Source organism: Dendroctonus ponderosae, unplaced genomic scaffold (assembly GCF_020466585.1).
Source record: "Dendroctonus ponderosae isolate FM_Combo_2020 unplaced genomic scaffold, Dpon_F_20191213v2 Dpon_F_20191213_1, whole genome shotgun sequence".
Lineage (NCBI taxonomy): Eukaryota > Metazoa > Arthropoda > Insecta > Coleoptera > Curculionidae > Dendroctonus > Dendroctonus ponderosae.
This window is the reverse complement of record NW_026017110.1, coordinates 50,781,292-50,795,499: the sequence shown is the minus strand read 5'-3', so window position 1 is coordinate 50,795,499 and position 14,208 is coordinate 50,781,292. Positions and strand designations below refer to the sequence as shown.

The 14,208-nt window shown below is 48.0% G+C and overlaps 3 protein-coding genes across 5 annotated transcripts in view; 1 reads left to right on the top strand and 2 right to left on the bottom strand.

Annotated features, from left to right (window-relative positions):
* The window catches only part of LOC109538766 (fibrillin-2), a 22,423-nt gene extending 14,670 nt beyond the window's left edge, over nt 1–7,753 (top strand). The window contains exons 30-41 of the mRNA XM_019906142.2: nt 29–291; nt 342–583; nt 641–1,073; nt 1,132–1,264; nt 1,314–1,562; nt 1,623–1,817; nt 1,873–2,232; nt 2,883–3,047; nt 3,099–3,304; nt 5,637–5,876; nt 6,970–7,176; nt 7,241–7,753. Of these exons, the coding sequence (XP_019761701.2) occupies nt 29–291; nt 342–583; nt 641–1,073; nt 1,132–1,264; nt 1,314–1,562; nt 1,623–1,817; nt 1,873–2,232; nt 2,883–3,047; nt 3,099–3,304; nt 5,637–5,876; nt 6,970–7,176; nt 7,241–7,462 (2,915 nt within the window). The 3' untranslated portion in view covers nt 7,463–7,753. The remainder of the gene's footprint in view (nt 1–28; nt 292–341; nt 584–640; nt 1,074–1,131; nt 1,265–1,313; nt 1,563–1,622; nt 1,818–1,872; nt 2,233–2,882; nt 3,048–3,098; nt 3,305–5,636; nt 5,877–6,969; nt 7,177–7,240) is intronic.
* On the bottom strand, nt 7,527–11,843 carry LOC109538767 (nose resistant to fluoxetine protein 6). Of its 3 annotated transcripts, none has more exons than XM_019906145.2 (13): nt 11,777–11,843; nt 11,621–11,726; nt 10,159–11,569; nt 9,872–10,068; nt 9,584–9,819; nt 9,461–9,534; nt 9,222–9,415; nt 8,999–9,159; nt 8,780–8,948; nt 8,540–8,724; nt 8,186–8,487; nt 7,991–8,133; nt 7,527–7,945 (listed from the first exon to the last, which is right to left on the bottom strand). In XM_019906145.2, the coding sequence occupies exons 3-13, from the start codon at nt 10,358–10,360 to the stop codon at nt 7,775–7,777; spliced, it is 2,034 nt and encodes a 677-aa protein (XP_019761704.1). In that variant the 5' UTR covers nt 10,361–11,569; nt 11,621–11,726; nt 11,777–11,843; the 3' UTR covers nt 7,527–7,774. The 3 variants fall into 3 exon arrangements, with proteins under 3 accessions (XP_019761704.1, XP_019761702.1, XP_019761705.1); XM_019906143.2 differs by lacking the exon at nt 11,777–11,843 and having other exon boundaries at nt 10,159–10,564; nt 11,278–11,569; nt 11,621–11,733; XM_019906146.2 differs by lacking the exon at nt 11,777–11,843 and having other exon boundaries at nt 9,222–9,409; nt 11,621–11,733.
* LOC109538770 (exoglucanase B) lies at nt 11,808–14,208 on the bottom strand. The gene is made up of 8 exons (XM_019906147.1): nt 13,983–14,208; nt 13,577–13,931; nt 13,384–13,523; nt 13,033–13,328; nt 12,661–12,982; nt 12,363–12,606; nt 12,053–12,308; nt 11,808–11,999 (listed from the first exon to the last, which is right to left on the bottom strand). The coding sequence occupies exons 1-8, from the start codon at nt 14,139–14,141 to the stop codon at nt 11,858–11,860; spliced, it is 1,914 nt and encodes a 637-aa protein (XP_019761706.1). The 5' UTR covers nt 14,142–14,208; the 3' UTR covers nt 11,808–11,857.

Sequence of the window (14,208 nt, the reverse complement as noted above, 5' to 3'; positions counted from 1 at the left end):
AATGATAAACATGGGGGAACGATTGCAGACGAATGCGTGCGACACCCGAACATCTGCAACAACGGCACCTGTATCAACCTAGTGGGCAGCTACAAATGCCACTGCAACGCTGGCTTCAAGCTCAGCAACAGCAACGATTGCGTGGACATTGACGAATGCCACATGATGCCATTTTTGTGTCGCAATGGGCGCTGCCGCAACAACTTGGGCTCGTTCTTCTGCGAATGTGCTGCCGGTTACACTCTGTCGGTGGACCAGCACAACTGCCGCGACGTTGATGAGTGTCACGAGGTGAGTCTGATCTGGTGCGTCCCTCTGGTGGAAACTTTTGATCTTTCCAGCTGCCCGGCGTCTGTCCTGCGCCTGGCAAGTGCACTAATGTGATGGGATCCTTTATCTGCACCTGCCCCGAAGGCTATGAACTAAGCAGTATTACCAACGTTTGCGAAGACATCGATGAATGCGCCATCAATCCTGGCATATGTGAGAACGGTCAATGCACCAACACAGATGGGGGCGCCTTTTGCACTTGTCCTGATGGATTCATCTTGGAGTCGCTTTCCATGAAATGCGTCGATGTTCGGTAGGTTTTCATTATTCATTCAGTTCACTCGGCTTACTGCTACTCTACCGGCTACAGACAGGATCAGTGCTTCGACTCATTTACCCGCGGTCTCTGCTCAGAACCAAGAGGGATGCAGATAACAATCAAAGAATGCTGCTGTTCCAAAGGGGCCGCATGGGGTCGCTACTGCAAGCGGTGCCCTCTGGAGGGATCCGCAGACTTTCTGAAGATGTGCCCTGAAGGGCCCGGTCGCATGGACACCGGCAACGATCTGAACGAGTGCGAGCTGATGCCAAACGTTTGCGAACAGGGCGAATGTGTTAACACCGACGGATCGTTCCGTTGCGACTGCTCGGGTGGCTACATCTTGGACGCCACTGGGAAAAAGTGCGTTGATGAGAACGAGTGCCGAGTGAACCCTAATATTTGCGGCAACGGCACTTGTTCCAACCTGGAGGGAGGCTTTGAGTGCAGTTGCAACGATGGCTTCGCCCCAGGGCCCTTACAGGTATTAGTCTTCTAAAAAGCCTCCAGAAAGTTTATACCAGGTTTGAACAACTTTTTAGGTATGCGAAGACATCAACGAATGCCAGGAGTTAGGGAACCAGTGCGCGTTCCGGTGCCACAACGTTCCTGGATCCTTCAGGTGCATTTGCCCTTACGGATACAGCCTGGCCCCCGACGGACGCCACTGTCAAGGTATTTTTTCTAGGGCGGTAAAGGGGAGTTGAGCAACTGGGGGTTGCAGATGTGGACGAATGCAACACGCCAGCCAACAACTGCAGGTTCATGTGTAAGAACCTGGTGGGTTCTTTCATGTGCATCTGCCCCGAAGGATTCACTCAGCTGGGCTATGGGGATGATTGCAGGGACATTGATGAATGCTCGACGAATCCGGACTTATGTGAACACGGTCGCTGCATCAACCTGCAGGGCTCGTTCAGATGCGACTGCTTCGAAGGCTTCGAGAACAGTGAGGATGGCAAGCGCTGTTTAGGTGAGCTCTGGTTGAGTGTAGACTGTTTGGATTGAGCGAAACTTGGATGAAATCCTGCAGATCGGCGCGCAGGGTTCTGCTACCGCAACCGACAATGCACCAACAAGTACGAGCATGCTTTCAAGTCCACAAAGGCGGACTGTTGCTGCTCGATGGGCGAAGCCTGGGGCGGCAACTGCGAGCCCTGTCCGGCCAGATATTCCGTGGAGTACCAGGAGCTGTGCTTGGAAAGCGGCTTTTTGATAACTGGAGAAGGTTGGTTCCTACCCTGCTCAATCTTAGCCCCCGGGCTTGATTCGTGGCCTTTCAGACATCAACGAATGCGAAACGGTGCCAGATCTGTGCAGAAACGGCCGCTGCATCAACACGTTGGGCTCCTACCGTTGCATCTGCAACAAGGGCTTCAAGCGCGATGGTTCCGGGTTGAGCTGCATCGACATTAACGAATGTGACCGCTCGCCCTGCCAGTACAACTGCCAGAACACAGAAGGCAGCTTCATTTGCTCCTGCCCGGCCGGCTTCCTGCTGAATGCCGATTCAGTGACGTGCCGCGATCTGGATGAATGCGCTACTGGTCAGAACCTGTGCCAGCAGAACTGCGTCAACACTGAGGGCAGTTACACTTGTTCATGCGATGAGGGCTACACTCAAGTGGGCGACAAGTGTGAAGGTGAGTTGATTGGGGGTTTTGGAAATCATCAAAATTTTTAAAGTTGTGCTCGAATACTCAACCGGAGAGATATAAACTGCTCAACAAAATAGCCGGGCAAGTTTGCCCCAACTTTGGAACTGGATAAATTCTGTTGGAGCGGTTAGTGCGTGTTTTTGCAAAATTTTTGTCTTTCATCAAAAGCAGCAAAGGGAGACCTCAATCTCAAAACGATTTTCAAATTTTTTCCCTAGGTACATTTTTTATTATTATGCTCTTGAAACTATTTTTTTGACTGTTTGGGCGTTAGTGTCGTGCATAAACTTCGGCATAAAAATCTCCCAGGAGTCAGAACATCGTGTATTGTTTAAAATCCCCAGTAGTAATAAATGTGGAAATTGACGGCGACGGCACAACATTCCGTCGTCACAGCCCATAAATAAGCCCCAACACCGCCATAATTACAGTTCGCGTGTGGTCGCCCTCCACTTGCTTTACCTTGGCTCCGGAAAATCTCCAATGACTCCCAGCAAATCCCCTCTAAGATAAACTAGCGCGCACTAATCCAGAGGGAACACCCGAGCGACACGTGTGGCGCCTTTTCCAAAACTGCACTCCGACACACTTTGGCGCTTTTGTTAGCCGATCGAAACGCTATTTCTTGCATCCAGATATAAACGAGTGCGAAAAGGGCGGCTACTGCTCGAAGCCAGGCAGATGCGTTAACACATTGGGCAGCTTCAAGTGCATCTGCCCGAGACGATTCAAGCTGGACGCCACTGGAACTTTCTGCCTGGATGCCGATGAGTGCAGCGACGATTCCAAATGCGCCGAAGGTAATTGACGGTGTCCAAAAAAACGAAAAATAATTTTAAAAATTTCTTTAGGCTGCCAAAATCTAGTGGGGGGCTACAGGTGTGGTTGCCCCGATGGTTACGCACTCAACGCCTACTATAACCAATGTCTGGACAAGAACGAGTGTCTCAACAACCCTTGCGGCGGCACTGGCAACTGTTTCAACACCCCTGGAAGTTACCGATGCGGCTGCCCTGATGGTTACCAGTTTGACAGTCGTTTGAACATTTGCGTGCAGGTAAATTAAACCGACGTCTCTTTCACGTCGAATCCTGGTGAATACTACGTCAAATTTAATCATTTTTTTGCTCAATCGATTCCATTCGACGTAAGAAGATCACAAATATGCATTAATAAAGTGTTTGGGTCAATAATAAGGAATACATCGTCGGCTGAAGATCGTGAACGCTGAAAAAACGCTTAAAATGTGCCGAAAATGTCTCTTACTTCGGATCTGAAACTTCTACCATTTTTCAATGATGCATTTCTCACGTCCGTGAGCTGAAAATGATATAATTTTTAAGACGTTTTGAGAAAGTTTTTATTTTTCAAAAAATCGACCTCCACCCTTGGAAAAATTTCGACAAAAAATGAAAATTTTACAAGCGTGTTTTTTGAGCTTAATCTATTCCTTTCGACGTAAGAAGGTCACAAATATGCATTTATAAAGTGTTTGGGTCAATAATAAGGAAGACATCTTCGGCTAAAGATCGTGAAGGCCCAAAAAACGCTTAAAATTATTTTATTCGGATATTATTTATTTCGGATCTGAAACTTTTACCATGTTTTTCAATGAGTTAGATGCATTTCTCACGTCTGTGAGCTGAAAATGATGTAATTTTAAAACGTTTTGAAAAAATTTTTATTTTTCAAAAAATCGACTTCCACCCTTGGAAAAATTTCGACAAAAATGAAAATTTTACAAGCGTGTTTATTGAGCTCAATCTATTCCTTTCGACGTAAGGTCACAAGTATGCATTTATAAAGTGTTTGGGTCCATAACAAGTCGTCAATCGTCGGCTGAAGATCGTGAACGTTAAAAATAGCTGAAAATGTGCCGAAAATGTCTATTATTTCCGATCTGAAACTTCTACCATGTTTTTCAATGAGCTCGATGCAGTCCTCGCGTCCATGAGCTGAAAAAATGATGTAATTTTGAAACGTTTTTAGAAAATTTTCATTTTTTCCAAAAATCCACCCCCACTGTTGGAAAAATGTCAACAAAAAATCAAAATTTCACATGCGTGTTGCTTGAGCTCAATCGGTTCATTTCGACGTAACGAGGTCACAAATATGCATTATAAAGTGTTTGGGTCAATAATAAGAAGAAAATGTCTATTATTTCGAATCTGAAACTTCTACCATGTTTTTCAATGACTTCGATGCATTCCTCGCGTCCGTGAGCTGAAAATGATATAATTTTTAAGACGTTTTGAGAAAATTCTCATTTTTTCAAAAAATCGACTGCCACCCTGGGAAAAATTTTCGACAAAAAATCAAAATTTCCCATGCATGTTTTTTGAGCTCAATCGATTCCTTTCGACGTAAGATGGGCACAAATATGCATTTATAAAGTGTTTGAGTCAATAATAAGGAAGAAATCATCGGTTAAAGGTCGTTAACGCTCAAAAAACGCTTAAAATGTGTACATCTTGTCAATAGATGCGTTGTTGCTAAAAGAGGGCGCATAAAAGTTCGAAATAGGGATTCGTAAAGGGAACGTTTCCCCCGCCAGCCACAACTTAATATATCACCCGAAGGAAAGTCTGTATTGGACAGTTGGATGTCGGTCGGTGAAAAGGTGGAATTTACCTTTTCCGACGCTTATTGACAGACCGCGATTAAGGGCCTTAAGGCTGAATGAAACGTGATGACAGGTATTTGAATTTAATTTAAATTCTCGCCCTCTGTCCCCAAAGGGCGCTTCATTAGGGCGCTGGTGGCATTTGGGGACCGGATGGAAAAATGAAACGAAATCGCGTATCCATATGGAGTGCGCATTGTTTGCGCGCTGCCGAAAAGTAATCAAACTTTCCCTGTTTGCATGCAAAGCGGAAAACCACCCCTGTCTCCACTCGGTTATATATCAAAAGCGAGCATCATATTTTGTTTAAAGAGATATTTGATTTTACGGCAGAGTGGCCCCGAATAAATCACAGTCGCGCCGCGAATAAGAGGCTTGCAACTGGAGCGCCAGGAACAGTCCCATCGGCGCAGAAAAAGCTGCAGGATTTTCTCGGGCAAATGATCGAAAACAAGCAATAATTGACGCGCTCCTAATGCCATTAATCCCCAAACGGCCCTCATCAGGCTTTCCAAGCGACGTCAAGAGCCCTCCGAGTTTATTTTGTTTAATTCATCAGGCAGAGGCGAATTTTGATTTACGTCCAGACATTTCAAAGCGTCGGCCTCTGGATTGGCTCAATGTTGTCGGCAAATTCAATTCCGTCAAGGACCCATTAATCTGGTCCCCGGCATGGAATATCATAAATTCCATCCAGTCGGAAAATCAATGGAAAATTCATCCGCCAGTTTCAGCGACCGAAAGCGACACTGTTCATTTTTTCCAGGTGGCCCCAGGTTGTTTAGGGGCGCCCTGCGTCTTTGGGTGCTCAGCCAGTGGCGGTGGATTCTCCTGCGGCTGCCCCCAAGGCTACACGCGGATTGGCCAGGGGCACTGTTTGACCACCGTCAATCCCCCTTTGAGCGGATTTGACATTGGGGATGCTCCCACTTTCCCCATTGATGAGCCGTTTGGAGGCGCCTCCAAGGACAAGCTGATTACCACTGAAGGATGTTTCTCCTGTCAAGTGAGTAGCAACTGTGCCAATTTACCGTCAGTCCATCTGCGACTTCCTCTGGAAGGAAATAACCAAAATATTGCCCCTTTAACTGAGTCATGCTCCTGCTTTAGGCCTGATTTTTGAAAGATTACTAAACCAATTGAGGCCTAGTGATTCCCGGAATCAGTAACGTTTTTTTGAGCAGCCTTCAATATAATCCACACTACACAGCCTCAATTCCAATGAGACACTCCAATAATTGAAATCCAGAGGCGCCAGAATGATTCAGTCAACTCCGGCTGTCCCCTTTAATGTGAACATTGGCGGGAGAAAATCTGAACCGTTCTCCTCCATATTTATTTGCACATTAAATATTGAGGCCTCAATCACACTGATTGTTAACCCGAAGGAGCGCGAAAGGGCACTTGAGCCATCGGAATAAAAAGGGCGCCGAGAGCAGCCGTTTAATGTTTAATACGCTGTTTTGTTGCTTTCGAGCAAAGGACTCCAGTTGTATTCCAGAGTTTTTTCGCCTCCCGACTTTAGCACACTTTTGAGATTATTCGGGAAAAAGCCGAATAATTATTCACCAATCCAATTAATAATATTTGAGTTAAACGGCAATTTTCCAAGCCCGAGGGATTATGCGGGATTTGAGGTCCCGGTCAGGGCCGTTTCTTCGTCAAACAAGGGTTTCTTACCCCACCCCGAGATGAATAGTTCATGCCGCCTAGCTCTAATTAAGTTTCGGACACGTTGGATAACTGGATCAGCTGGTCCAGATCTCGGGGCCCAAAGGGCCCTAATCCCCATAAATACATTAGGAATTTGCACTTGAAACCTTCGAGGATTGTCACCCTTTGGGAGGAATTTTAATTTTGTGGACCGCCACTGGTTTTCGGCCCCAATTAGTCACTAATTGTAATAAAAACACTTCCGGCAAATATTTATCCCATCCGGGAACTTTGAGCAGTCGTTAAGCCCTTTCTGGATAATCCTTGACTCATCAGTTGAGTTGACACTAGGAATAATTCGATTCCGGCTGGCTCAAGTGGCATTAACCTCTAATTGCGGCCGTTCTGGATGCATGAGTTTTGCGGCTACCTCATCCCTTTTCCAGGTTAATGGGCGACATAGGCGCGAATCTACAGCGCAAAGGAAAAATGAGTCTTTCAACGACACGCTGAGCAATGGGCTGAAGAAGAGCCGAGGCTTGAAGAGGCGGAGGAGTCGAAGACACCAACACAACGAGGAGGTTGACTTGAAGATTTCGCTGTCGCAAACCCGGCATCGGATCAGAATTCTGAAAATTCAGCCTGCTGTGAAGGTTAGTCGGCCCCTCATCTTAATGTATACCTGAAAGAGGGATTCAACCGAGGGAGTTGTTGCAGGTTGGGATGGTTTACACCATCGTCAAAGGGAATGAGCAGAAGAAGTTCGAGCTGGTGAACAAGCACGGGGTGTGGGCGTTGCACTTCAAGCGCCGCCTGAAGAAGCCCGGTCAGTTCGAGCTGATCGTCCATGGAACGCCTGCTGTGCAGCCCGAAGGCGAATCTGCTGTGCAGTTCGAGAAACCCCTAACCCTCAAAGTGCGCATCGCAGTTACCGAGTAAACTTCCGCACCTGCTTTGTGCGTGTCCACTGCCAACGATTCTGTGTTGTTTTTTTAAACCCCCATTTTGCTTGTATTCGCATTTATTCCCCGTATAGTCTCAGTTTATTAGTGTAGGGGAGGATTCGACTAGTATTACTTGGCATTAATCTAGGCTACGTACTCTTAGGTCTAATTGCTGTAAATTGGAGCAATCGCTAATATTTATGACAACCTGTACAAACTGCCCCCTGTTAAGTTACCCTTATCCACAATCATTAACTATTATTTGATAAAAAACCTAAGGCTAAAAGGCGAGTTTTGGTTGTCTGGGTCAAGCAAGCTTGAGGGTTCCTACGGGTGTCTTTTCCAGTGTGGTGCGCCTACCGACTATGCCCACTCCAACAAGGAGCTTGGCCAGGCCGATAAACGGCGCCTCAAACAGCAGGCACCACACGAAGGAAGCCAGCAATATAAAGGGCAGATCTGCGATGAAATCCTGCAACTGCAAACGAGTGTTAATGCAACCGCCCTGTGCCCATTTGCTTACACTGTTGAAGGTGGTTTGATGGCCGGGCGTGCGCTTCTGGCCGTGCAGAACCGCAATAACGGCAGAGTGCAGCAGGAAGACGCTGTAGGAGATCCGCACTAGCGGCCGCAGTAACTCCAGCGACAGTACCCAGTTAACAACTCCTGGAAATTAGGGTTTAAGCTGCAACATAGAGCTGGTAGGGCAGACCCCAACCTCCATGTCCAGAAAGGCAGAGGAGGATCAAGAGGCAAATGGCCAGCCCCCAGGCAGATCGGGCAGTGGCGTTGAATAAGGCCGAGTGGTATTCGTTGTAGGGATAAAGCATCAGGGCGTGGTGGGCTACGATCACGCCCACCAACAAAAAAGAGGTACACCCCCACAGCCACCTTGCCACTAGACTGCTTATTGCGGGGGGCTTGTGATAGATCAAGGCGCCTGTCACAAGCCCCAACACCCACGGAGGCAAACGCACCAAAGTCGACTGGTAGATGCGGAGATGAAAAGAATCATCGCCTCTGAGGACCAGAAACATAGATCTTGCGTCATAAAATCAACTAGATCTCTTACTCAGCCGGTGTCCAATTCTCTTTGTAGCGCACGGTGGTATTGTAGGCATGCCCAGCTGACCACGCCCACAACCCAATGAGGCTCAAGCAGGCACTTTTGGGGCTCTTGTAGAACAGCAGGAGCAAAGCAGGGGCCAAGCAATAAAGCTGGCAGTCCACGGCCAAGTACCAACTGGGCTCGATGCACTGAATCAAACCAATTATTCTGCTAGTTAAAAAAAGGTCCACGCCTATGCTGCACCTGATGCTGAAACTTGACGAAATTGGTGACGAACATCGCAGTCGCCCATCCAGAGTAGCGGCAAGTGAGCGCAGTCTTGTGGGCAATCAGGGGCCAAATTGGCCCATCTCCCAAGTACTTCAAAATGTGCGTGTAGAGCAAGATGGTGGCCAGCAAGGTGGGCCACAGTCTGCGAACTTATAAAGTTTAATTGAGGGGCTTTGCCACCTCGTGCAGTACCTGAAGAATCTTCCCAGGTAGAACTGAAGAAACGGGAATCCTCCCAAAGCCTGCCTCACTTCCAAACATTTGTAGGCTAGTAGAAGGCCGCTGATCACTAGAAACGTGTCGACTGCAAAGGGCGCCATTAGCACCAGCAAAGAGGAGAGTGAGTTTCTCCACTGGAGATGAGAATTAGGCAAAGTTGAACCGTTTGGGGATTTGAGGCGCGCAAAGAGCCCACCTGGAAGTATGAGACCATGTTGGTGGTTCCAGTGAGGATCTCAATGGTGTACACGTGACCAAAAATCACCCAGCACATGCTGAATACTTTTAGGCCATCCAGGCAGCCCCAGCTGGCCTTTTTTCCTGGCAGCAGTATCTTGCGGGCGTTCCTGTAAAGCGAGAAGGGCCTCAACAGCTGGATCCAACCTGGAACTAGTAGCATATGGAAACTAAAGCAAGATTCAAGCGCCTATTTACCTCTAGGGGTCAATTGCGAGAGGTCACAGACTGTTGCCGCTAACACAAAGACTGCATACACAACGAAACCCCAACTGAAAAACAGCGTTGGAAAACACAGCAATTTTTGCACCTGCAACTCACATGACTATAGTGTCCCATTGGAAGACAAAAGGAACTTTGCCTGTGAAGGTGCAAAAATCTTCGTCCACCGCCACACGTAGGGGCATTTTGAAAGAGGCCTCCAAGTGGTTCCACAGCTTCTGAATGCTGAGGGCGCTGCAAGCCTTTGGTAGACAAAGACCATAGATGACCTTCAATATCTTCAGGATGTGCTGCATATCTTTTCCTTTTTGGGATCCAGTCATTTCTGGAACGATCTAGCCGGAACAATCCCACACTGCTTATGAGGGGAGGATGGTGTGAACTTACCGTCACAAAGTTCAGAATCTGAGCCAGGTCGCTGCTGGAGTTCTGAGCTGGAAGGACGGCAGCAGTGCAATACTTTCCCTCGATTATCCCCATTCCAATTTTCTCCTCTTTGATGTTGAGGCAGCCATCAAAGTCCCCAAAGTGGAAGATGTTGAAGCTGTAGAGCCCGGTTTGGAGCTTGGCTGAGGCATCTAACACTGGAATTGTTTCTCAAACTCATTTCTTGTTGATGCGTTCAGTTGAGCTGGATTTTTGAATCCCTTGCTGACCTTGAGCGGGTTACTTACTTTTCATTGCCCATGTTGACTTTGGCCCAAACAGCTCGCCAATCCAGGCTTTTAGCTGCCTGGCGCAGTCATCATTTGGTCCAGCTTGGTCAATAATATCAATGGCTTTTCTCCTGAAGTACTTCAAGTAGCCGGTGGTAAGCGAGAATCCGAAGGTAAGCTGCAGGAAAGCTGAAAGCAGCACAATGTAGGTAGGCCGCATTTTAAAGACTGCGCTTTCGTAGGCCTTGGAGCTGCTGATAGGTGCCTAATTAACTGTTCTTATCGCGGGTGGCTTTTCTTTTAATTGGCAGGCGATTGAGTGCTGAATGTACACAGTGAGCACAGTTTTGCCTGCTTCTAGGTGAGTCATTTTATCGCACCGAGAGAGTGGATATTAACTCGTCCACTTCGTTCCAGACCGTGCCTGAAACGTCGTAACTTTCAGCTGGAATGTTAATGAGAGAAATTAACGCTGCTGCCATAAAATATCTTCGCTTCTTGCCGTTTTATTGTGCAAGGCAGTCGTTATCTAAAACGGCCGCGTTTGCCTGCTTTACAGCTCGACGCGATAAAGCGCTGCAATTAAATATTTTTACGGTCACTGTTGAACATGTCCAGGATTGAGTAAAAAATCCTAAACCTCAAAGGCTGCAATCACTGTTTCTGTTCCGGGCCAGCAGAGACTGCTGTTCTGGATCGATCTTAAAACTGAGCAATTTACACTCAAAGTAAGCAATGCCATCGCGGTTTTTTTTTTATAGAAAACGACGCAAAATCGGGATATAAATAACTGCGCCTTGGGGATTGATCGCAAAAAGTGCCCCGTCTTATATATTCATTAGCGGTGGGGGCGGCGCCAGCTTTCCCCCCTTGAAGAAAATTAAAATTGCCCGCCAGATAAAAATAAATCAGTACTAAGCCGCTTTAATCCGGAAAGTTTGTCAAGAGCCGGTTGGGCGAGGGAAATGCGTGGATAAATCGCAAACAAAACGGGAAAAATCGTCCTGGATAACAGAGATTTCCACGCGTTTAAGCAGATGGAAGTATCGCGAGGAATCGTGCACTAAATGACTGATAGTTTGCAACTTTAAAGGTTCGAAAGTTGCATCGTGGTTCAGTAACTGAAGACCCACTAACCAAAACAACTCTGTTGGCATTTTCTCCCCACTTTACTAGCAAAGTCTAAAAACTGAGCTACATGCTTCATTCTGGCAAATCTCGGCCGTTGAGCAGCTGCTCCAGACGCTTAAAATCCCCCCAGCTTTGGTTCCTTCTGACTCTGGTCTTGACCACTGGGCAGAACTCCCGATGAAGTCGCACCCCATCCAGCGCCGTATTTTGAAACAACTCCATACACTTCAGTTCTTTGAAGAATTGCTCGCGCATTACTTTGGCCTGCTGGCGCAGCCTTTGCCGGCAAATCACCCTGCTGAAACCCCCAACTTCAAACCCCCCACTTTTCTTCATTACGAGTACTTACTAAGGCAACTCCAACTGGGAGTAGCTGGGATCTTGAGTATCTCTTGGCGTGAGCTGAAAGGGCACTTCCCGAGCATCTACTTGCTGTTTTCCTTCTTCTTGCATATCTGGATTCGAGACTTGCAGTGACATTGTCAGAAACTGACAAAAACCCTACCTGGCCTGAGTGCCTGAATGAAACAACCATGTAAAAGTACGAGGGTTTATTTGGTCAAATTACGAAAAAATCACTACTGGTTCACTCGTCGAACAGGATGCCGTAGGTGCCGAAGGCAATGGCAACATCGGTTTGGGCCCAGAATCTGTGGAACTCAAACTCGGGGATTTCACCTCCATTCAAGATGGCCTCGATTTTGGACCATTGGGCGTCATTCTTGAACCTTAAACGACCCATTGAAGGTTGTTTGGGCGGATTTAGTCGTTGCAAACTCACCAGGAGCGAATGCCTATGAAAGTAGCTGAAGAGTCAATGACATCGCCATTGGGGTATGTTCCAGTCCATCCTGATGGCACGTAGACGGGCTCCTCAAACCTTCCGTACTGATCGGGGGTTTCTGGAATGGTAATTCCCTTGTCTGTTGCGTATTTGTACAAGGCGTCCAAGAGGCCCTTGGCTACTGTCTTTGCTTCCTCATCCCCAGAACCAGCCGCATAGTAGGCCAAAGTCCTCGCAGTAGCTGAAGCGGTTCCTACCCCCAAATTCCATATTGAGTGAATAGCAAATCAATGCCGGCAAGACTTACCGATTTCCTTGGTGTAAACTCCGATGCTCACATGGATGTCTGGAGGATTTCCCGACCAGGTTAGATGATCAGGCATTTGGAAGTCGCCGTTCTCCAGCTTGATGGCTGAGATCACCCACGCAACCCACTTTTTCAGGATGGCTTCCGCCTTGGAGTCTTTGGTCTCATAGTAGTACTGGGCCAGACGATCGGTCGACCAGGGCTGCATTCCAAACCATCTGTTAGAAGGTGGGTCGTGGTATACCTGAAATATGACGGCATTTCAGACCCTGCTGGTTGTTTGGAAAACCAAACCTACAGGCTCCCAGTCGTAGAACAAGCCATGGAAGGTGTCGGCGGTGAGGTTGCTGTCGGGTGTATCATAACGGCCCTTCCAGGAGTTGGTCACGCCCCCAGCGAAGGCTCCTTCAGAGGTCTGCAGGTACTCATACAGCTCCAGTTGTCGTTCCAGGGAAGTGGTCCAGTCCTCCACAGCAGTGGCACCTTTGGGTTTCAGCTCATCCACAGTGGAAAGGGCGTATGCGGTCATTGGATTTTGGTACCCGAAATGGGAGGCTCCGTCCCCAATCACCCAAGCCCAGTTGCCATAGTTGGGCATGGCTCCACCCCAAGCGAAATACCTGAAAAGCGCCCACTTTATAACTGCCGGGCAGTTGTGGGAGGTACCTACCAACTGATGAGATAGTGGGCGCTGTCTTTGCCGGTCGCCCCCTGGCAGTCGTATTTTCCAACGCAATTGCCCACCTTCTTGAAGTATTTGTCGAACATCGCGTACCTCAGATAGTCACCCATTTTGCTCACTTTCGACACAGTTTCGGAGATGGAGCTGTAGACGCCCTTTTCTTTTGCCCACTGCACCGCCCAATAGGTGGCCTGTACTGCACGGGCGTCCGCATCAGGGGCTGCTGTGTACTTCCATTGAGGAGTGTAGCTGTTGTCTCCGACGAAAAGGTCCAGGAAACCGTTCTGGAAAACATCTGGAACGTGAGTCTGGAAGCGGTAGAGCTTGACGACTACATACGTTGCCTCCGTACTTGAAGACATCGCAAGTGGGCTGGGGAATGGTCCTCCACACCGACTCTTGAGGTCCTCTTTGGAAGGTGTTAATCAAGGAAGGACCGCTCTGCTCTGGACCGCCTTCACATTGCCCTTGGGCGTCTCCTGCAAATGGTTTGAGTAAAATCCAGATTCTGAGGTGGAATGGTCTCCCTCACCAAATCCGTAGATATTGTCTACATCCAGCATCCAATGCATGGAGTACATAAAGTCTTGTCCATAGGCGGATTTCAGCTCGCTGTATAAAGGATCCTGTCCAACTGGAACGCCTGACTCCATAGGAGAGGGGTACTCTTGGGGCGTGTCCTTTTCATCAGCATAGGTGGCAGGGGAGCTGGGGTTGTACCCACCCAAAGTAGGCTGGTAAGTGGGGATGATGTAAGTCTCCAAGTTATTCCAAGCGGTGTTGAAGGAGGAGAAATCTCCAGTCACGTAGCCGTTGATTGCCTCCATCCACAAGTAGTAAGAGTAGGCTTCGGATGTGGTTTCATGTCCATGATCGGGGGCTTCCACCTGTTAGATCCCTGCTTTTGATCCTTGCGGTAGAGCACTGCCTAAACTTACCACAAGGGTTTCAATTGCATGGTATGGCACGCCCTCTTTGGAGAAGTAGCCGTTGGCTGAATTGTGGATTTTTTCGTACTGCTCCTTGAAGCGATCCAGGTAGGTTCCCGCCTGGATTCCGGCCGCGAGGCCCAGCAGAATAATCGCTGCTATTTTCATGCTGCTATATGATGACCACCAGGGCGATTAGCGGCGAAACGTTCTAGTTTTATTAGCTCAACTTACC